The 23,874-nt window shown below is 47.0% G+C and overlaps 2 protein-coding genes across 6 annotated transcripts in view; one reads left to right on the plus strand and one right to left on the minus strand.

Annotated features, from left to right (window-relative positions):
* The window catches only part of Tmcc3 (transmembrane and coiled-coil domain family 3), a 286,150-nt gene that overhangs the window by 140,455 nt on the left and 121,821 nt on the right, over positions 1–23,874 (plus strand). The window lies entirely within an intron of this gene.
* Positions 3,756–5,439, minus strand: LOC143269421 (inhibitor of growth protein 1). The gene has a single exon (XM_076554649.1). The coding sequence runs from the start codon at positions 5,341–5,343 to the stop codon at positions 4,504–4,506; it is 840 nt and encodes a 279-aa protein (XP_076410764.1). The 5' UTR covers positions 5,344–5,439; the 3' UTR covers positions 3,756–4,503.

Consider the following 23,874-nt stretch of genomic DNA (forward strand, 5'->3'; position numbering starts at 1 on the left):
TCAGCCTGTACTCGGACAGTTGAAGACATTTTTCTCCCCCAAATTTACGCAAATTAGAAATGAATGGCAGTTGCCTTATCGGAGCAGAGCAAATATAAAGGATGGCCACGGAATGTCATTGATTGCCTCCCTAACACGACTCCTTGCATCTTCCCAGTGGGTCCACTGTTACTGAAAGACCCATATTTGGGAAAGGCCAAGTGTACCTTGACTAGAAGATAGGTTGAGTGTGTTCATGCAGCAGGTTCTTCTATCACTGTGCATTCAAAGGAAGCCATGTAACTTACGCTGGACCTACCAGGGTCAACTGGGATGGAGATGTATCCTTCTTTGGTGTGAGGAAGACACTTGTAATCCTAGGGCCTGTAGGTCACGGCTGTTACACACCCATGATAAGGCTTGACATTGAGATGGAAAAAAATCAGGTTTCTGGTGACATCACTCATTTCCTGTACCGCACCTTGCCCGAAGCCCAGACCTCTTTTAAATTTTTCTGAACATCTGGCTTCCCTTGCTACTTAAGATAGCTCGATTTAGATCTTCTTTGACTTAGGACTAAAGATCCCTTCCTGATCCATCAGAATGGTGGTTATTTTTGGGTGGTGAGATGATGTGGTCCAGTTGATGCTTATTTAACTATATTTGCTAAGTAATAAATGGTTTGGATTGTATTTGGAATGAAAGACAACAGGAGAGTCTGTAGACTTGTAAGTACAGCATCCACAGCACTCATCTCGGAAGGCAGATGTTTGTAACCGGGGCTGGACCAGGCAAGATGCACAGCCTGGTGACATGTCCCTGTGAGATGTCCCTGATGACACCTGGCACTGCCATTTGCATTACTGTCCTGAGGGTAATTCTCCGGGTCTGTAAGCTTACTTCTTAAACCGTTTTGTAAATTGATGCGCTCTTACCTAGCTGCCTTCTTGAGGGTAGGGGACCCCACCTTGGGGCTGCCACACCCTTTATCACCATTGCTCTGCTGAACCTCAGCAGTGGAGGTCTCATTGTTTTGCTCTCAGTGTGGGACTCTGCCCTCCTATGACTTATTAAATAAAAACACAGTCCATGTTAAATGAGTAAATATGTAACGTTTTAAATGTAACAAATCAGAAGAATGCAATAAAAAAGAAGGACCCATCAGCGAGTGGCTAATGAACGAACCTTGCCCGAACCGTGATTTCACAACCTGTAAAACACAACCACTAAAGGAAACCAACTCTGGACTGGGGCTGCCCCTGTAAGTAGACTCCCTTCTTAAAGAGCAGTAACACAGCTGAGCAGGTAAACACACGGGAAGGTCAAACTTGGAAGTATATTTAGTAACAAATAGATGGGCATCAGCCAACCGCACCAGCCAGGTTTCAGCCAGTCACAGGCTATGGGCTGATCGGGCCATGCCCACAGGAGCAGTGCCAGGCCCCAGACAACGCAGAGTTTCTGGACTTCATTCTGCTCTCTCTCTCTCTCTCTCTCTCTCTCTCTCTCTCTCTCTCTCTCTCTCTCTCTCTCTCTCTCTCTCTCTCTGTGTGTGTGTGTGTGTGTGTGTGTGTGTAATCGTCCCCTGCCCCGTCCTGTGGGGCAGAGTTCTCCTGGACCTTTTTTTTTGGCTCTGGGTGCCGCTCAACTTACAAATCGTTCTTTATTTGTGCAAACTCACATTCAATTTGTCTGAAGTGTGTGTGTGTGTGTGTGTGTGTGTGTGTGTGTGTGTGTGTGTGTGTGTTTGAGAGAGAGAGAGAGAGAGAGAGAGAGAGAGAGAGGTTGAGTCATTTGGAAATTTTAGTACTAGATACCATCTTGGAAACATTAAAGCCTAGTTATTGCTGTTTTTATATAATAGTGATATTGTTTTCATGTTTTTAAATTGTCCTCCTCTTTCAGCGATACGTATTTGTGTGTTAATTTCGACTGTCTACTTGACAGGATTCAGAACCACCATGGAAACAGACCACTGGGCGTGTCTGTGAGGGAGTTTCTAGAGGAGGTTAGTGAGGTGGGAAGATGCACTGTGGACTGGATTCTTGGACTGAATGAAGAGGAGAGGGGCTGGCAGCAGCACCTGGCTGTCTTGGCTGTCCAGCTCCTGCCTCAAGTTCCCCTGGAATGATAGACCACACCTTGGGACTGTTAGCCAAAAACAAGCCTTTCCTTTGAATGGCTTCTGTCAGGGGCTCTGTTGCAGCAATGAAGGGAAATCAGCATGAGGATCTCCTCTTGGATTTGATGCGACACCGTGGATTCACAGTGATTGCAGAGATGAAATTGTCTCTGACTGATAACAGCTGAACATAAGCAGTAACTGTGGACTTTCCAACTCCCAGAACGACAGGAAATCCTATCCTAACATGAATTTAAAGAAAAATTAAAAACTCCCCTTACCTTCCTGTGGAAGTCATGATAAATATTCCGATAAACGTGTCCAGGAAGAAAAAAAAATTTGTATAAATTGCAGAGAGCATTGGGACAGTGAAAAGCCTTGGTTTATTTCACTAAATGCACTGACTGCTCACATTGTAACTTTCTTTACAGGGGTGGGGTGCTCTTTATACCGTAGACGCTTTTCCATTGAATTTGATTTTGGAGCAATTGATAGATTTTTTTTTTTCCTCCCACAAAGAACAGAATCTCTTGCTCCTGTAATAATCTAACTTCTGTACTGCTTGGGTTCTTGTGCCAAATGCCTGCATTGGAAACCTGGCCCTTCTGGGTTTGGGCCAGATCATTAATTCTAAGTCTTGGTGTGGGCTGTTCATCTAACTGCAGTTCTTCCTCAGCCTATGATCATCTCCCTGTGTGAAACATCCACTCTTGATCTTTTGTCTTTGTGTGTGTGTGGGGGGGGGCAGAGATAGGCACATACATGCATGTGTGTGCACATTTGTGTTCATGTATGTGTGTGGTGCGTGTGCAGAAGCCGGAGATCAGTGTTCCATGTCTCACTCTACTGCTCTCTACTTTAACTTGGAGATGCAAACTCTCACTGAACCTGAAGCTATTGGCTGAAGTGGCTGGCCAACAAGACCCCTAGGGCCCGCCTAGATCCACTTCCCCAGCACAGAAATTAGAGGAGCGCGCCACTGTGCCTGGGTTTTTTATGTAGATGTTGGGGGATTGAACTCAGGTCTTTGTATGCCTGTCACACACTTTACTCACTGAGCCCATCACAGATTGGGTTATTGATTGATTGATTGATTGATTGATTATATGTTTGGTTTTTTGAGACAGAATTTCTCTGTGTAACTTTGGAGCCTGTCCTGGATTTCACTCTGTAGACCAGGCTGGCCTTGAACTCACAGAGATCCACCTGGCTCGGCCCCCCCAAGTGCTGGGATTAAAGATGTGTGTCACCACTGCCTGGCTGGGTAGTTTATTCTTTTTTTTTTTTTTTTTTTTTTTGTGTTCCAATGAGTCTTTATTTATGGACACTCCAATCTGAATTTCATAGGACTTTCATGTAGCATGAAATGTGATTTTTAAAACCACTTAGAAACACAGAGACCATTCTTAGCTCACAGGCCACACAAAACAAACGGTGGGGCTGGATCTCAAACACACAGTCCCTTTCTACCCTCTGCTCTAAGTATTTTTTGACATTTATTTGCTGGCATAGACATAATGTCTACTTCCTTATTACGTGAGATCAATAATATACAATTTGCTTAAGGCTTTGTCTAAACTGCTGGTGTATAAATTTTTAAGACAAAAAATTTAAAATGGTTTGTATGTTAAAATTAAATGCTAAAGAAACAAACTGGCCAAGTCTCATTTATTTCTTGACGCAACATCTACACAGCTCACACACGCAGCAGGACGCACACCTCGGCTTCACAACAGCACCAGGCTGCACTTCCGGTTATAATACAGCAGGGCAAGGTGGCTGGAAAATGTACATTTATACACTTCATAAGTTAAAGGTGGCCACGCGATGACCGAGGGTAGCAAAGGCAAGACCTGGACCCACCGCCTGGACCGCTTGTGTCTGACCTATTAAAAATGTACCCAGTCATTAAAAATGGCCAGTTGGGGAATAGGCCATGTATAAAATATGTCATGTAAAATTTACCCATTAACCTTTTTAAAAAATAATATTTAGACTTTAAACCTTTGACCAACTTGTCATGTGGATATACATTATGGCAGCGAGAAGCACACTTGCTGTACTTCAGCAACCTGGATAATTTTTTTTTTTTTGTAAACCATAACATTTTTGTGGAAACAGCCAAATTAAATCTCTTCTTTATACATCTGTTAGGTTACTTCCAAGTCACTCCCCAACCCCAAAAACCAGTCTGACACTTGCTGACATGTTTAATCCGAACCTATATTGGTAGTTTCTAAAACGCTGATCTGCAGACCCAGTCTGGTTACAGGTACACCATGAAGACACAGGCTGTTTCTGCCGTCCCGAGGAGAGGGTCCATTTCTACCAGTCTCTAAAAATACTCATCTGCCCATCCTGGGACTTGGGTTTGTTCTCCTGCCCGTGTGCACGTCCACACACTACCTGTTGTAAGCCCTCTCTTTCTTGGACTTTTCCAGGGCCTTGTCCATTGTTTTCTCGCTCTCCCCCCGACACTTGGGGCAGTACCACTTGCCCTTTGGTTTATGGTTGAGTCCCACACAAGAAAAGTGGAACCACTCGATGGGACACTCATCGTTGTCGCAGCCGATCATCTCTCCATAGGAGACCTGATTGCACAGACAGTACGTGGGCTCGTTGGGGTCGATGGGGAGGTCTGCGGGAGAGGCTTCCCTCTCTGCTTTGGCCTTGGAGCGTTTCTTCTTCTTTGAGGTTTTTGCTTTCTTCTCCTTGGGTGTTCCTGAGGTGATGTCGTCGTGGTCGTGATTATTAGACGCGTTCTCTCGGTTCTCGTTGTTCCGCTGCCTCCGGGACCGCTTGTTGTTGGGCTTGTCCGCCTGAGAGATCGCCTCACTCTTCGACTTGTCCTGGCCGGCCTTGCCGCCGCTGCCAGTGCTGTCACCAATGTCCTGGTGTGCCTCGAAGAGCTCCACGTGACTGTCCACCTGCCTGGTGCGGTTCTCCACCAGCTCCACCATCTGACTCACGATCTGGATCTTCTCATCGCCCAGCTCCTGACTGCGGATCAGGGCCCTCTGGATGCAGTGCAGTACCCGCCTCTTCTGCGTGCCGTCCGTCTCGCGCTTGAACTTCTCATAGTAGTCATCCAATTCTTTCAGGATCTCTTGGTATTTGGCGTCGATCTCCCGCATCAGCGAGACGTTCCTCTGCAGGTCGAAAGGCAGTGACTCGATGGAGTCCAGGTAATCCTCCACATAGTTCACCAGGTGGATCTGCTCCCCGTTGGCAGGACTCAACATGGTTCACCCCGGAGGTCCCCGGCGACTCGGCGGCTTTCCGCTTCCTCCACCCCCCGCCCCCCTCAAGCAAGCAGCACTGCAAAATGCAAAGCTCTCTCGCCCTCCCGCGCCCCCCCCCCACCACCTCCCCGCCACTTCGGCCGGGCCGGCCGGCGGCTACATCTGGCGCCCGCCGCGCCGCCTCCGGGGCCGCGGGGACCCCGGCGCCTGCAGGCGCGGGCCGCGGCGGCCGAGGCTCCGGCGCACGCCCCGCCGGCCGTGCAGGCCCCCTCCCGGGCGGCGGGCGGCGCGGGGGGCCGTGCGTACGAGCGCGCACACACCCAAAGGGGGCCGGCCACCGCCGCCCACCCGCCACCGGCGTGGAGAGCGGAGAGAGCGGGGCCGGCAGCGGGGAAGGGCGCGCTCCACCGCCCGCCCGCCCGCCCGCCTCGCCGCACTTGTCCAACGTGGAAAACCCAAATACCAGTTTCAAACACTTGGGAAACATTCAGCCCCGCGCGCAGCGCGCATGCGCCCCGCCGCCGCCGCCGCCCCCCCCGCCTCCCGCTCCCGGAGGCGGCCCCGCCCCCACCGCATTCACGCCCCTCACCGTCCCGGGCCAGGGGGCGGCGGCGGGCCGCGAGGCCGGCCCGCGCGGGGGGCGTGGCCTGTCACCGTCGCTGGGGGCCGGGGTCGCGGAGGGGACAGCGGTAGGGCCGCCGGGGCAGGGGCGGCCGGCGGCGCGAAACTTTTACTAGGAGTTTGGCACTCGGTGGCGGGCCCACTGGGCGGGGCCGCACGCCGGCCAGGGGCGGCGGGGTGGCGGCCCGCTCCGCTAAGGACACGCCGGGGCCGGGCGAGCCTCCAGACCGCCGCCGCCGCCGCCTTGGGGACCCGACCCCACAGAGCCGGGCCACCATCCTCCAGGCTCACTGCATTCGGTAGTTTATTCTTAAAAAATTGTTCCTTGGCTGGGCAGTGGTGGCTCATGCCTTTAATCCCAGCACTCGAGAGGCAGAGGCAGGTGGATCTCTGTGAGTTCGAGGCCAGCCTGCTGTCCAAAGTGAGTTCCAGGAAAGGTGCAAAGCTACACAGAGAAACCCTGTCTCGAAAAACTAAAAATTAAATAAATAAATAAATAAATAAAATTGTTTCTTATGGTTCTGCAGGTTGCAGTATCCAAAGTTGGGGTGGGGGGCACATTCAGTGAGAGCTCTCTTGCTGATGGGGCCCCTGCAGTGCCCTAATGCTATGGTGAGCTAGAGTAAGCAACTCCCAGGAAGCCATGAATCCACCTGTGGATTTCTCCATTTGTGAGGACAGATCCTCACGACCCAGTCTCCTCTTTGCAGACCTACCTCCTAATGCTTCAAGTTGAGTACTAAGTTTCAATGTGATGTCTTTGTAGGGACATTCAGACGACATGGCAGATGGTAACCTCCTCCTGAGGACCTCACCCTCAGACTGCCGTGGTACAACCTGCATCCCCCTTGTAGGCCGTTTAGGGGTCAAACGTTTATGAAACTAGAAAAGGCATCAGATTCTTACTGCTTTTCGTGATCTTTATAGAATGCCCGTTCTTAGTGACTAGATACAGTATGTTAGGAGAAAACCTGTGAGGGAGTTTTGTTTTGTTTTAGATGGGGTGAGTGAGTATGACCAGCCCAAGCTCCACGGTGGAGCTTTCTCTTTTCATGATGACATAATTTAATATCAGTGTATCTTTCAATGTCTATCACCAGTCATTTCCTTTTTATCCACATGGGAAAAAGAAAGAACATCTTAGTTTAGAATCCCCTTTCTTCTCCTTTAATCATAAGGAACACAAAGACACCATACATTCTATGACTTATTGTCAAAGTGTTTTCAAACATCACCATTTCTATTTCATCTTCTTACCTAATACTTCTGCCCCATCTGCCCGGGGCCTGGCTTTGTACCAGGGTGGTTGGGATCCAGGAATACAAAAGATCAGTTTTCAGCGTTGCACTGGTGGAAACGGAGGCTGGACATGGAAGAAGGATGGATTTATGGTTAGCACAGTAAGCGTTTGTTAAATGGGCCTGCTCTGTGTATAGATCCGTGATGATGGGAACTGTGCACTGATGAATTGCCATGTGTTGAGTGCCTGCCTGAAAGTTTTATCAATTACTCCATTTGTCATTCTAAATGAACTTATGGAATATGTGTTCTTTTTCTAGAAGGAAATAACGCACAGAGAGGTTAAGTTATTTGTTCAAAATCATATAATTTGACAATGGAGTTAGGCATAGGTCACAACTCTAAAATCTGTGTTCATGGAATCATTACTAAGATCCGCTGGCTCTTTGATATTGTATCAATGGCTTCCAGTTTAAAGAAAACCATAGAAGGTTGATTATTCACTGTCAACTTCCCTGGCTGTGAAACATGTTGACGTTCCTAACATATGCAATGATATTGTAGCTGGTTACCTCTCTCTATGTAGCTTCTGTGGCAAATACCTTTTTCGTTTTGTTTTGTTTTTGTTTTTAGACAAGTTTTCTCTGTGTAGCCCTGGCTGTCCTGGAACTCGCTCTGTAGACCAGGCTGGCCTCGAACTCACAGAGATCCGCCTGCCTCTGCCTCCCGAGTGCAGGGATTAAAGGTGTGCACCAGCACCACCTAGCTTATGGCAAACATCTTAGCTGAGCTGATTTAAAAATAGTAGAAATGTGTCTCCTATGCTTCTGGAGGCCGGGAAGTCTAAGATCAAGTTACGGGCTGACTTGGAGTCTGACCTTTCTTACAGCATCCCCACATGGCCATGGTGGAGGTCAGCACAAAAGGCAGGACAAGGCCCAGGGTCTTCTTGCAGCCTGGTGTACCAGACACTGATCCCCTCCACAAGGGTCTAGTCCTGTGTATAAATCACTTCCTCAATGATTGCCCTGCTGAGGATTAAATTGCAATATGAACTTTGGAGCGTCATGGGCATTTAAACCATAGCAGAATCAGAACTAATTTCTAAACTTAAAGAAAACTGATCAATGTATTGTATGTTAACTTTCTGGGATGAAGTTCACCCTAGTGGGTCCAGAGCCCTGCAGAATGAGGCTGTCACTTGCAGAGTTCATTCATGGTGAAAATAAAGCTGCGGGGCTGTTGGGTTAATTTTAGCTATCCACTGTGTAGTGTAATGTTAAGAGTTTGTTTCTTCCATGTGCATCTGTGATACACATACATGTATGTGCATGCGTACACACTCTGCCTAAAGACGAAAGCTGCAATCCTTTGCTAGTTTTCTGTAACGTGCTTTCACTGGTTCTGAACTCTCTCAGCTAGGAGGCAGTTAGGAACCACATGTTACTGCAAGCCAGGGACCGCTCAGCTCAGACTCCCAGCCTATCCCAGCCGGTTCCTCACCAGGGTGCCGAAGGCTGCCATGGCCTCAGCTGTGTCAAGCTCTGTATTAAACAGCTCCCCCTCTCCCATCCAGCACACCATTTCAAACCATTCTGACTCGCTTAAAGAAGTCTCTGGACAGGTGGGTGCTGGACCCTGTTGTGGCTTTCCATCATGTTCTCTGGGAGGTGTCTCGTGGAGCAGGGCAAGAATGTTTTTCCCTAGTTGTTAAGACACAATGCATCACTCTTTGGGGGCTTGCTTCCCAGTCTGCCCAAACTTAGAGGCCCTTAGCAAGATTGTTTAATCTGGAACCATCCATATAATTTGTTTGTTAGTTTTGAGACAGGACCTCTCTATGTGGCCCTGGCGATCCTAAAACTCAATATGAAGACCAGGCTGGCCTCAAACTCACAGAAAACCACCTGCCTCTGCCTCCCATGCCCAGTCACAATCTATAAATTTTAAATCCCTCCAAATGAAGAGAACCACACATTCCTCTCAACTAGAAGAATAATGAAGTCTAGTTCATTTTGAATATATTTAAATTGGAGAGCCCACAGGTTTTCATATTGGATTCTTTTAAATATTTAAATTAGTACGCTCTGTCTTTTGGGTAGCTGCCACAAAGATGGGTTGTTCATTTCAGCCAGTGCTTGCTAAGCATTGCCTGGGGAAGGTAGGCCTTCCTTGGGAGAGATCAGAACACTCCAAAGCTTCAGCCACCATTAGAACGGCCTATCTGGGAGATCTCTCAGGCGCCACCTCTTCTGTTCAACTGTTTTTGGTATCAGTACTTTTTAGGAAACTCTGATACCATCTATCTTCTTTGCTGGGGTGAGTGGGCTCGTGAGAAGTCTGAGGCCCAGAAAGATAAAACCTACAGACCCTGGATGTTCACTGGGGAATGCATCAAAATCAGACCTGTGTTCTCTGGTAGAAATAAGCACAACCTTGCCAGCTCGCTCCCTGCAGACCCCCACACATACAGGTCAGTTTCAGAAGGTTGCCTCATGATTACTCATAACCTATAAAAGAGGTACCTGGGCGGTGCAGGGGGATGCCTTTCCAAGGTTGGGATCAAATGTCTTCTGAAAGACAGGTTAATTTGTGGTGAGCTGCGGCTTGATGGAAACATCGACTCTGTCATGCTTAGGCTGCACATTTCAAAGCAGTCAAATGATAGTGGCCTCAAATAGCAGTCCAGGAGCTTCCCGGGCGGCAGCTGTGACTGCGTGGGTGGCCTTGGCTGTGACCGCCCGCCCTAGGTCACCCTGACGTGTTCCTGTGTTTGCTGTTTCACCATCAGAGCACACAGTGGCCACGGCATGCCACCTGGATTCATGGCGGAGGCCGTCTGACCCTCAGAGATGAAGGACCATTGCATAGGCTCATTTCTTCTCCACCTGAACTGGGGCCGAAGCACTGAACGCCTCTTGCCCATACGTGGACTAGTCGAGGCAAGGGACTATAAGAAATGATCTCCAGAAACGGAAGTTTGTCTTGAAACAGGACTCAGTAATTCTGAAACCCAACAGGCCAGGCCAGTGGCCCCGAAGTTCTAGGAGAAGAGCTGATAGACTGGGAGATTGCCCTGCAGCATGTAAACAACAGGTCTCCTCTGCCCCTGGGGGGAGATAATTCCCAGTCTTATGCAGCTCACCCTTGCTGACTTCTTACAGTGGTTTTGAGTGGTTGTGATATGCTCAGTCCCTAGCTGACTTAGAGAAGAGAGGGTGCTGGTTGCTTGTCTCTGGACCTCTCCCCTGAGATGCACAGTCTCATTTTCCATGGCCCAGTAGTTCTGAAAGGAAGGGGGGGAAATGTCCAGATCTGCCAATGCATTAAGCATGTCACAGATCTATATATACAATAGGTACAACATTTAAAAGACATTAAGTAGGTCTCTTATCTAATCCGACTGTCTTCCCCAAAATAACCTCTCTTAACTTCTATTTACTCCTATGATATAATGCTATTTATGAATCTAGACACACTCTAATTATCTTTATACTGGCACATATGATAATATAATACATTATGCATTCCACAGGAATCTAGAGCCTACTTCTCTCCAGAAGTGACTGTGCTACCCAGCCTTGGCTTATCAGTGCCCAGCTACCAAGCCGGGCGGTGGTGGCGCACACCTTTAATCCCAGCACTCGGGAGGCAGAGGCAGGCGGATCTTTGTGAGTTCGAGGCCAGCCTGGTCTCCAAAGCGAGTTCCAGGAAAGGTGCAAAGCTACACAGAGAAACCCTGTCTGGAAAAACAAAAACAAAAAAACAAAAAACAACAACAACAACAACAACAAAAATCAGTGTCCAGCTACCAAAGGCCAAGGCTGATCCGGTTTATTCCTGCCCCCAGCCCCTCCGCCAACCTCTTTAGACTACTTGTTGTATCTCACTCAGGAGCTACCCTTTGGTAAAAATCATCGGGACCACAGAAGAAAGAAGACTCTGATTCACTAGCTCTGAGGCGGGGGCTGAAAATTCTCATTCCCAACAGATTTTCAGGCGGTCCAGGAGCTAGCTGCACTTTGAAGCTAAGGGCTACAGTGAGGAGCCAGCGATGTCTCCAGTCTAACCATTTGGGGATTTCATGTGAACGCTGAGACCTGCGCTGTGTGTCAATGCTAGTGTGTCTCCACTGTACAAAACAAAGAGAAGTGATGTTTTTTTTTTATCAGAAAAAGTATAACACATCCATTCGTGCTTAGAAATACAGTTCCGCTTCTTGCCTTGATCGGTTGTGAGAAGAAACCTGTGGAGAACTGGTCCCAAAGAGTTGCACTGTAGGCTGGGCATCTAGATAAATTGGTCGAGTGCTTGCCTAGTACGAACGAAGCCCCGATGTCCATTACTGCATAAACCAAGTGTGTCGGCCCATGCCTGCAATCCCAGCGCTCAGGATACAGGGGCAGGAAGTTCAGGAGTTCAAGTTTATCCTCAGTCATATAGTGAATTTGAAGCCAGCTTGGGATACAGAAAACCCTGTCTTGAAATAATTTAATAAAAAGTAAAGTCAAACATTTGATCAATGCTATCAAAAAAGTCCTTTTTCTTTAGGGGGACTCTCGGCTCTCTGTTGTCTGTGGAAAACAGCATCCAGCATACCGCTGTTTCTACCCAGCTAGTGGCTTTGAGTGAGGAACGAGTTTGCCCCGACAGACAATAAGCTTGATGTACCTTGTTATCCTTCCATAGCTGGGTGGCATAGTGGCAAAACCTGGGGACAGTGTGCTATTTTCTTGGGAGTCATAAAAATAAGTAAGTTTCTTTTGTGATCAACTACTCTTTCGGTTTTCTTTTGAAGTGAATTCTTTTCTTATCCTTTCTCAGAACTCATCCCCCAGTCTAGTTTGAATGGCATTAAAGATTTCCTTTGCTGTCTCCCATCCAGACGAGGCATTGAAGGGCCTTCCTCAAACTCCAGTATCGTTTATTGAATCAGAAAAATGATTTCTTCTGTGAAGCAATTTCATGCCTTGTTATCTCCAATATGTCTGTGAAATGGAAGGTTGCATGACCTCACCTGAGAGTGTCTATTATTGCAGAGATGGAAAAGTGAAATTTTGATAAAAGACTCACCAAGCCTATGCTGGCATCCGTTTGGAGTCCCATGCCTGGAGGAGCATCATGGGGTATTTGTATTAAAGCCGTGCAAGAGAACTTGTGACCTCACGGAACACTCATTTCAATATGCCAATAGGTATTAATGGATCATAAATGATTAAAAGTTTCACTGTTTTTAGAAAAAAAAAATAACAAAGACAGCTGGCTGGATTTTCTCTGGCATTTTTTTTTTAAGATTTATTTATTTATTATGTACACAGAAGAGGGCACCAGGTCTCATTACAGATGGTTGTAAGCCACCATGTGGTTACTGGGAATTGAACTCAGGACCTCTGGAAGAATAGTCAGTGCTCTTAACCTCTGAGCCATCTCTCCAGCCCCCTTCTCTGGCATTTTTGTGCACTGTCATACTGTATTTTATACATGGGACTTCTAACAGAAGGCTGGTCTAAAGCATCCTGCAGAACTCTTATCCGATCTCTTCATCATCTTATTGTTAGGCTTAGAATGCAGCCTGAAGACTTAATAATTTAAAATGTACTATCTCCTCGGGGCTGTAGAGAAGAGTATGTATTACTCTTGCAGAAAACCTGGGTTCAGTTCCCAGCACCCCCAAGGTAGTTCACAACAACCCTAAGTCTAGTACCAGGGGGTCTGATGACCTCTTCTGGCCTCTGTGTGCACTGTAGGCATGTAGTAGTGCTCAGATACACATTCAGACAAAACACTCATGCACATAAAATAAACACATCTTAAAAAAAATTTAAATTTAAATTCCATCTCCTCTGTAAGTGTGGGTCCATATTTGCTTTTTAAGATTTATACGATTAGCTTAAGAAAAAGGACTTTGAGAGCCTCTCCTAACTTTTTTCATACACCCTCAACTGTCCTTGGCAGTCACAGAGAGACAAATTGCATCTTGAAATTGGAATAGATCCGTTGTAGCATGGACCATTTTCATCCATTAGCAATGGAAATGGCTGCGGGCAGCAGGTTAGGGGAGGGTGTCTTTTGGCCTCATGATATTTTTTCCCAACAATTCTTCCTTGAGTATTTGCTGTGTTCCAGGCCAGGATGGTAAGTTTTCAGTCTGTAACGAATCCAGTCATACTGAGCTCTAACTTCATGGAGTGAGCCATTTAATTTCTTTGGACTTGACTTGAAAAATGGAGCTCATTCTTAATCTAGGATTGCTGTTATAATCAGGCATATTGAAAAAGAATTAAGATGTTAGTCCCTGAGTTCTTTAGGTCAGCGTGGTCACACAGCCTTGAATTTTCTAACATCGGCACTTTGGCATGTGATCTGTCTCCGTTCGCTTCTCTGGGGGCGGGGGCCCTCCCTTTGCCCTTTGTCTTATTATGACAGTTGCATTGCCCTCTCCAAAGAAGATCCCATTTTCCTGATTGCTCAACAATGCTGGGTTCTTTCCCTCTCTACAAAGTGCACTTTGACGGACAGGCTGAAGAAGAAATGACAGAGACGTTCCATAGGAACTTCGAAGGAGGAGAATGATGATTGATCAGAGATCATTGGGGTCGGGGGGAGCAAAGGTAATTTTCTGCATGAAATACAGAGCACAAACCAGATACTTAAAATAGCAACCTAGCATGCCGTTTTCATGGGACATCTCTGTCATTTCCTAGAGTCAGAAATAAACAGAGATCAGTTTGGGAGCTGGGCGAGTGGCCAGCCTTGTCGTTGGTGGATCGGAATGATGAAGGGTCACGCTTGAGCGAGGGCGCCCGCCGGCGAGAAGCCGCATTCTCTAGAGCATGCAGGAGCGGGGGAGACTGGAAAACAATCAGGCCAGGCTTCCGAGAGCATCTTGGCTGCGTGTGTAGACAGAGACCTCGGTGTGCTTTAAAGCTTCCTGACCCTCCGCACTCTCCCGGATCCTCTTTTGGTTTTGTTTTGTAGCTCATTGTATAGATTTTGTGTCTGATCCTGTTGACCAAAGGAGCCACCCCAAGCCAATCCCTTTCTAATGTTCGGGGAAATCTATGTTTCTTTGGTTCTCTCTCTCTCTCTCTCTCTCTCTCTCTCTCTCTCTCTCTCTCTCTCTCTCTCTCCTCCATTCCATGTCTCTGTGTCTCTTCATTTCTCCGTTTCCCAGCTCCAAGCCCTCCATTGCCCACATGTGTCTGCGTCATTCAGAGAGTGGAGACGCACCTCAAGTTCTGCCCCTTCCATGTTTTAGAGACTCTTGTTTCATGCATTTAAAACTGCACAATACTGGTAGAGCTCGAGAGACTGGGGGATGTCTCTTTTCTTTATCATGTCAGGAAAATGAGGCTGTGCAATGAGCAACAGCCAGCGTGCGGGGTCTGGGAAATGCGTTCTGTGAAGGGTCAGGTGGGAAACACAGTACTCGAAGCTCTGAGGGCCGTGTGGTCTGTCACGACTACTTAACTTGACCGGGTTTCGTGAGAGCGGCGACAGGTAGGACGTGAGCACAAAGGAGTTTAGCAAACTCCGTAAACACTGAAATGTTACGTTCCTCAGACTTTAGGTCATGAAATAGCTCTTTTTCTCCAACTGTTTAACATATGAAAAACATGCTTAGCTCACAGCCTTATAAAATAGGTGGGGGGGGGGGGCTAGAGAGAGGGCTCAACAGTGTGGAGTACTAGCTGCCCCTCTAGAGGATCTGAGTTTGGTTCCGGCATTCACACTAGGCTGTTCACAGCAGCCCAGAAACCCAGCTCCATATAGGATGCCGTATTCTGGACTCCAAGGACATCTGCACCCCCTACACACACACCCACACAAACCCCCCCCCCACACACACACACAGAGAGAGAGAGATGCACACAGACACAGATATGCACAGACATACTCACAGACCCACACACATACACACACAGATATACACAGAGAGATACAAACACACACAGAGAGACAGACATACACACAAAGACACACAGACATACACATACACACAGAGACACAAACACACACACATAGATACACACAGACACACACAGACACACACACACACACACACACACACACACACACACATAAAAAACTCTATATAGTAAACTAGGTTTGGACTGATCCTGAGGACCGTCACAGTTAGAGCCCTGACGGACAGGAAACTCGGAAGTAGAAGTGAGAACCCTGTTGTTCCCATATGAGTTGTACTGATTTTTAACCTTGGCATTGGCCTTTGTTTCCAACCTCACTTTCCCGATCTGAAACTGAGTCCAGAGGAAGCGGGGTAAAGGTGAGAGTGGAGAGACCTGGAAAACACAGTCAGCGCTCAAGGTTCACGTCGGTTGTCTTGCTGTGGTAGAAGGGAAATGGATGGTAGGGCTTTGTTCTGGGTTCCTGACATAGAGTTCCGAATGCCCTTGGAATTTCCTGAGTGACAAGAGCATGAATGTTACCCATAATAAGCCCTTTTCAGCCTGAGTTTATGCTAATGAGGGCACTCTGGACCCCTAGATAGCTTCAGGATGAGTCGGGTTGCCAGAGAACATGGGGTGTGTTGGGAGAGGCCTGAAGAGAGCCAAGGATGCCATCAAACGATCTGTGTTATGAAACCCAAACCATGGGGTTCTGAAAGCTTCCAGACTGAGGAATTCACCTGTGTACAGGGTGTGGGATGTTCCACCTGCACAGTGATGGAGGTCTCTCCGCATGGCTGCTCGTCTGCAGCCTGTAGGAAAGACACTAGTAGTCACCACTGAAGTGCTTTCCAGAGTGAGCCATTCTATGGCTGATCAAACCTGGGGTCAGGGGGCTGGGAGCCCTTCAGTTTACAGCCAGCCAGTCGGAATTGTTGGGGGTCCAGTAGATGGGCCTAGTGTCTGGAGTGGGGGTGGTTTTTATGGGACTAATCCCTTCGCCTGAGGGGTCTGTACTGAATGCGGAGTCAGTGTGAGAGGGGATGGGTCAGTTAGTAGGAGGCTTGCCTCGCCTTCAGGAAGTCCTGCCTCAACCCCCAGCGGTACATAAACCAGCCATGGTGGCACATGCCACTCGAGAGGTAGAAACAGGAAGATCAGAAGTTCAAGGTCAGTCTCTGCTCCATAGGAATTTTGAAGACAGTCTGAGCTGGAGACCTTGATCTTTAAAAGAAAAAAAAAAAAAGACTTGTATTATAGGACATATATTATCTAGAATGTCATGGGAATGGGTTGGTATGAGGAAAAGTCTCACACATTTAGAAGTACTATTGCAGTTCCAAGTCCTGTTAATATGGTTTACGTGTGTGTGTGTGTGTGTGTGTGTGTGTGTGTGTGTGTGTGTGTGTGTGTATGTGTGTGTGTAGCTTCACAGCTGTGGGTGTCCTTCCCAAACAGTGTAACGTCAGTGGAAATATGAGAAAAGTATCCGTCTACAAAACTCCTGACCAGTACTCCTCAATACTGCCAAGACCCTCAAAAGCAAGGAAAGGCTTACAACCTGCCACAGCAACAGCAGGCTAAGGGGATGTGGCAGTTTCATATGATGAGGTGTCCTGGAGTTGGGGTCCTGAGTCCAGGAGGGGATGTCAGTGGGGAAATGGTGGCGTCTACACCAATGAGGAGTTTTAGTTCATGGTAATGCATCAGTGGTGTCTCCTCTCTGGAGGGGAGTCTCCAACTGAGACTAGATTCTATGCTGGAAACCTACAACTGTTGCATAATTAAAATTTATACTTCAAAAACTAACAACAAAACCTCGAGGACTTGGCATCTTATTGGGTGTGGTGAGCAAGGGAGAAGGAGACTGTGGCAGTCTTTAGCCTGAACACCTGGGGTGGTCAGCGTACCAGTGGACAGAAATGATGACCGTAGCAGGCTTGAAATAGGAAATAATGAAGTTGGAGTGCCAGGAAAGTGTCTATAAATAAGGGGATGTATCATTCTACAACTAAGGTCATAAATGTCCAGGAAGTGGCCTCTGGATTTCAGACCTTTCTTTAAAAAGCTCCCCTGGGGGCTAGAGAGATGGCCCAGCAGTGATGAATCCTTGCTGCTTTTCCAGAATACCTGAGCTCAGTTCTTAGGGCCTGGTAATGTAACACCCTCTGCAGATACCCATATGCATGTGGCTTACATGCATGACACACACATACATACACCTCGGACATGGACACACACATGCACAGATACACAAGCATCCACGTAAATTTTAAAAATAAAAATAAATCTTTAAAAAAATAAACGTCAGCAAAACATCCCTGAGCTTTGCAGTACTTCACACTTGAATCCTCGTTTAAGAAGAGAAGACTGTCTGGCTCACATAATCAATGGTGGTTGAACTTAGTTCGGCTCTCCCTAGACCTGCTCATGCATCTCTTCAGGCTTCACTTACCCGGCTGTCACCGGTACAGGGCTTGCAGGACTCTTAGCCCTCTTCATTTGCAGAAAGATTTAGCGTTATGCTGCCAAGTGGGACGTCATTTATTTGACCGCGGCCACAGCCGGGCCTCCCTCCTCAGCCAGCAACACTAGCTGTGTTCACCCGAACCACACCGGAGAGCTGGTGTGATTTACTTCCGCCAAGAGATTTATTGGCATTTTTTCTCTGACTCTGCCACAGTAGCTTCAGCCGAGTCCTTGATCAGAGAGGCCCTGGGATGTCCGCTGTGCCGTATAACACGCACATACCGGGGCATATCAGGAGTGGGATACTCTCACAAAAAATGAGAAATCCAAATGATCAGAAATATATGAAAAAGAATCGGCTTCCCAGATAATCTAAGATAACTAAGCCAACGGCCATGTGACGATGACGACGGTACAGAAATGTCGGATCTGGAGCTGGTGGGGCAGGAGATGATCTCGGGGCAGCTCCAAACTGCTTGTCCCAAGCTTTCAGATGCGTTTATCTTCCGCTCCAGTCACCTCATTAGGATTGTTTAAAATAGTGAACGATCCAACAAGAGGGTATATATAGCAAGGCTGGTACCTCTGCAGCGCAGCTGGGCAGGTTGAGTGCAGAGGCCCGCCATCCCGAGAGACACAGGGCAGCCGGAGGGGGCCACCCTCTCAGCTGTCACTCAGTAAGTGTGGGGAGCCTGATGGCTCAGCACTTATGTCACAGGTCCCCTCATTCCATCCATGATGTCAGCAGTACAGCAGCTCCCGCCCTGTGAGCCACCGATCCCTGTCAGTCAGCTGTCCAGAGAAGGATTCTAGAAAAAAAAAAAATAATAAGAAAAAGTAAAACCCAATCATCGGCTGTCAGCCAGCGTCAGTATTGATGTTGCTGTTGTGATAGAAAAATTGTAATGTTCATTTCCCAGGAAAACATTTCAAGGTAAAGTCCTATAGCCCAATTATGGAAATTGTGTCTTTGCATACATACCTCTAGATCATGTGTTGAAGTTTTAAATACGTTTGAGATGTAAATACAAGAGAAAATCTATTTTAAGTCTAAGGCAATGGGTAGACACTCAAAGCCGCACGCAGGATGATATGAACTGTCCTGGTCTCACAATGGCTGCCGTTTGTAAGTCAAAAGCGTGTCCCGACCACGACTCCCAGGCTCCTCCTCCACAGCAACCCTGACTTTCTCCAGTGGCTCTTTTCCTTTTCATGGTTGCTGTTGCTGATTGAGATGAAGCTGTGTTGCCCCAGAAGGTCTCAAGGTCTTTGACTCAAGCAATCCTCCTGCTTCTACCTCCCGGGTAGTTGGCACGTGTCTCCATGCCCAGATAATTCCAACTTTAAGTGACACCCTAACTTATTAAGAAGTTTCATTCTTTCATTGAGAACAAAATCCAGTGGTCTTAACCAAAGAGAATAAATGGCTATCTTTTCTTCATTCTGGTCTATGCTATCATAGTTAAAATACTCATGATTATGCCTAAGGGGGAAAAAACTTAATAATGCAGGGTGAAAAACAAAATTTCATGGGGAAGAATAGTCACCTTTTCCTTCATTAATTTACACCTTGCCTGAACTTTTTAGACACATTTGACATTACCACACTCTTGCAAGAGAATTGGACCAAGCGTAAGTTTAGGATTCACACACACCCATAAGCCAACTGCATCATAGCCGCCCCTCCCCACACCAGGAAATGGGTGGGTTTCCCGGAAATGGTGATCTGTTAAAGACAATGTATTTCTGGAGAACTCTTAAGATCTCTACACTAGACATTTGACCTTCATTGCATGAATAAAATGATTCAAAAGCGTCATTCCTCTAAGGTCAACCCCCTGTTGGTCATCAGTGATTTGAATCAGGCAAGAGGTAGAACCAGAGAAGGACCCTCAGTCACCCTCAGGGTCCTTAAGTCAATGAAGCTACATGTATGTCTCCTGATAGACCAGTGGTTCTCAACATGTGGGTCATGACCCCTGTGGGGGCACAAACAACCCTTTCACAAGGGTCACCTAAGACCATCAGAAAGCACAGATAATTACATTACAATTCATAACAGGAACAAAATGACAGTTATGAAGTAGCAATGAAAATAACTTTATGGTTGGCGGTCACCACACCATGAGGAACTGTATTAAAGGGTCACAGCATTAGGAAGGTTGAGAACCACTGATATAGACTGACAAGATGAGGCAGAGAGAGAGGGAGAAAAGTCAAGAGATCTCTGCTTTGGACCTGGCTCTGAACTTAACTGCTTTTCCTGTTCTGTCTCGTGCAAGCTGCCAGCATCATGTGCAGACAGCAGTTCATTTAAACATTTCTGAACAATCCATCTTCCTCCTGATGTTGCTCTCACCATCTTCCCTGGGCACGACTATCTCTAAACCCGCCTGGTTCCCGGTTACTTGTGAATGGTCCAGACTCCTCTTCTCTTGCTGATGTTGAGCATTCCCGTCTCTACTGCTTAGAGCAGCCACATGGCGCCAGCGAGGCAATCATGGGGTTAGCTGAAGGGATCTGTCAGAGCCTGGGCTTCATGGACTTGTGTAGAGGGCTGTATTTTTTTTTTTATTCTGCATCATTCCAAAAAGGATTTGAAGTGCCCAAATCATCTGATAGTACATGTGTTATGAGACTTTTCATGAGTGGAGGAAACCTTAGAACTATCACACAGAAGGAGAAAAATCTGGGAGCCCCTTAAGTTACTCCCTAGTAATTGAAATGGGGAGCACAGGAACCATGTGTACCTGGCTTTCTGGCTAGGGGTTCCCTGTAGTCCTTCCCAGCATCTGGAAGCCATCTTCGTGTGTTCTGATGACCTTGAAGACAACGGTCCTTCCAGAAACTTGAGTCTCATTGAGTCCATACCCACTGTCCCTTATGTTCAGCTGTACATAAGATGCCAACCTCTCTTATGGCATCCCTTCTGTTCTTCCTTTCTGTCTTCTTGTCCCTCACTACTGTTCTCAATCCCATGCCCTGTTCTTCACACCATGTACTCTGTCAACAGCTCCTGTTTCCAGTGTTCCAAAGAGAGGCCTGTGGCCTCCAGCTGGGCCTCTGCCATGCATATTGTGTTGGCTAGATTTATGTCAACTTGATATAAACTAGAGTCACAGGAGAGGATGGAGCCTCAATTGAGAACATGCCTCAAAAAATAAAAAAAAAAAAATGGGCTGAAGGCAAGTCTACAGAGCATTTTCTTAATTAGTAATTGATGGGGGAGGCCCCTGAACATTGTGGGTGGGGTCATCCTTGGGCTGATGGTCCTAGAGGAAAGTAGACTGAGCAAGCCATGAAGAGCAAGCCAGTAAGCAGCACCCTCCATGGCCTCTGCATCAGCTCCTGCCTCCCGGTTCCTGCTCTGTTTGAGTTCCTGTCCCGACTTTCTTCACTGATGAAAAGTAACATGGAAACATAAACCAAATAAACCCTTTGCCCAAGTTGCCTTAGTCATGGTGTTTCATCACAGCAACAATAAGCCTGAGTAATACAGTTATCAACCCACATATCCTCCTTTATGACTCCATGGCGGCTACTGGCCAAAATACAAAGGCTCTGTCTTCTCTTTGCCCAAGTGCCCGGCACACCCTATTGGCTCTGAATCTCATGGCTATGCTATTTCATGGTCCGGATATTGGTGGTCAAATGAATCCTTCCAGTTTGTAACTGGACTCAGAGTAGTCACTATTTTGCAAATTTTTTCCTCTGCATATATTATATACATTTTGAAAAGTTTTAAAAGCCACTTCAAAACCAGAATCTTGATTTCCCTCAGAAAACATCTCTGCCGTAGACATCATTGTCTCTTTCTTCCATTTTGTAGATGGACATATGAGGATATGTTCATTTTCTGGTAGCTCAAGCTGTGGGAAGGCAGTTTGTCCACAGTGGTCCAGCTGGATGCGGCAGAGCTAGGAATCACCGCAGGCGGTCATGTACTTGGACACTCTTTGCTTTACAGGAGAGCAGGTGTAGACACAGAGTGCTCTGGTTCTCTTCCTAGCTTCTCTGCTTCCACTGCCGTATCCACACCATGGTTGTCAGAGACCCATGTGCTGTGGCTGCTAAAAGATAGCCATAAATCCGTTGCAGGCAGTTCCATTGAGATGTGAGCTCTAATTCCCCTCCCCTTGAGTTTGGGAAGGCCTTAAAGGTTCTCGTAACTGATAGCCTACAGAGAGAAGGACACTACTCACTGATGAGTTCGAGAATCAGGAGGCCTGTAGCCTCTACCTCTGCTTTTTTGTTTTGGTGGGCTTTTTTGGCAGTGTGTGGAGTTAAACCCAGGGCTTATACATTCTGGGCAAGGGCTCTACTACTCAGCCATACCCCAGCCCAACTTTTTCATCCTTTTTTTAACACTGAATTTTAGAACCCAGTTGTTATTGCTGCGAGGAAGGCCAAGGAGCGACACAGACAGTCAGTCCCATGTGGATCAGAGATTCCTGAGGGTGGGTCCTCCAGCCTCAACCACGTGACCCCAGTCAATACCACATGGAGCGCTGCCCAATATGCAGCGTTTATGAGAGAAACACATGATATATGATAAGTTAATTTGAGGATGGCATGTTCTATAACTGTAGCTAGTCAAGTGCCCACCAGCTTTGCTTAACCGATATAAGTTACAATCATATTTGACTGGAAATACCTGGATATTCTTCAAGGTTGGTATCTCTTTTTGGAGATACTCAAGTCTTCTCAAATCATTCCTGAAAATCAGCCCATGAAGTCTTTGCCTAGCCAAAGTATTTTTCTCTCTCTTCATTAATGCAAATTCCAGTGATCACCCAAATCAGGAACAAATTTATTGACAATTGAAACCTGAGCAAAAACATTTGCTAGTAAAATGTTAGCCATGTGCTAGCAAAATAATTACAGGAACTAAATCAATGTAAAAAATCAATTCATTAAGAATCTGTAAGTTGGGGCTGAAGAGATGGCTGGGCACTCACTCCTCTATTTTTCTATTAAAGATTATTTAAAATATTTTCTGTGCAATGTATTTGATCACGCTTTTATTCACCCACCTTTATGTTCTCTCTCTCTCTCAAAAAAAAAAAACAAAAATCAAAACAAACAAAAAAACCTAATAAGATGCCCGCCACCCCATAAAATGCCAAAACCAAACAATAAGGCCCACAGAAAAACACAGATTTTGTTTTGTATCAATCCTGGGCAGAGGGCCTGCCCTGGGATGTGGTTGATATACCCAGCCACGCCCTGTTGGAGAAAACGGATTTTCCCTTCCCCTGCAGGTGTCAATTGCAGAAAGCTTCTTGGTTAGAGGTGGGAACCTGTGTCTGCTTCCTCCTCTCAGTGCTGGGTTCCTGGCTGGCTTGAATCCGTACAAGTCTTAAACCACGTCCCACTCTGGTAGAGGCCATGGGTTTGGTTCCCAGCACCCACCTGGTGGCTTAGAACATCCTGTAATTGCAGTACCAAGGGGTCTGTCGTCCTCTTCTGACCTTCGAGGGCTCCTGCATGCACGTGGCACACAGACAGACAAGAAGACACACACACATGCATGCACATAAAATGTCTTCCATTAGAAAAAAAACCTCTATGTCCTGAAAAGTAGGCGTGCGGAGTGTAGTCTGAAGTTAGTTCCTCCCATTAGCTAAAAGATCACGGGGCTGACATGTAACACTTGCTGCTTGGGGTTCCTGACTTACACATTTGCTTGGCAAATATTTTTCTGGGCCAGCCCGTACAATGACACAGGGTGTGTTCCACAGACCTGATCACCCACGCCGGAGACTACAGGGTGATTTGTTTACAGCAGAAGGAAGCCCCTCTTTCTTGTGAACCCTTTCCAATACGCGGTTCCCATTTTCAATATTTCCAACGAGACAAGTAAAGTGGCTTTGAGTCTATGGCTGTGATGAAAAGCCTCTGAGAAACTTCACAGGACGGCGACTGGCAGTGAAGATCGTTCAGAAAGCTGCTGGGTCTATGCGAACTTAGGGTAAGATGGACACCATGGCCACGGCGATGTGGCTCTCCACCATTTCCCCCATGCCCCTGTTGAAACTGAATCCTCAATGTGAGAATCTTAGGTGGGACCTTCGGTAGGCGAGTAAGTCATGTGGGCTCCAGCCTCATGAATGGATTAGTGTCCTTACAGAAGATGTGGATAGAGCTTGTTGACTGCTCCCAGCATGTGGCAATGCACCAAGAAGGTGCCATCGGTGATAAAGCAGCCTCCCATCACATAGTGACTCTGCCAGTTCCTTGACCTTGGACTCTACAGACTCTGAGAAATCAAGGTTATAGCTGAGCAATTATT

Source organism: Peromyscus maniculatus, chromosome 18 (genome assembly GCF_049852395.1).
Source record: "Peromyscus maniculatus bairdii isolate BWxNUB_F1_BW_parent chromosome 18, HU_Pman_BW_mat_3.1, whole genome shotgun sequence".
Lineage (NCBI taxonomy): Eukaryota > Metazoa > Chordata > Mammalia > Rodentia > Cricetidae > Peromyscus > Peromyscus maniculatus.

Excerpts from the sequence above, each read along its gene's own strand:
- LOC143269421 (XM_076554649.1), bottom strand. The coding sequence starts at position 5,343 with ATGTTGAGTCCTGCCAACGGGGAGCAGATCCACCTGGTGAACTATGTG.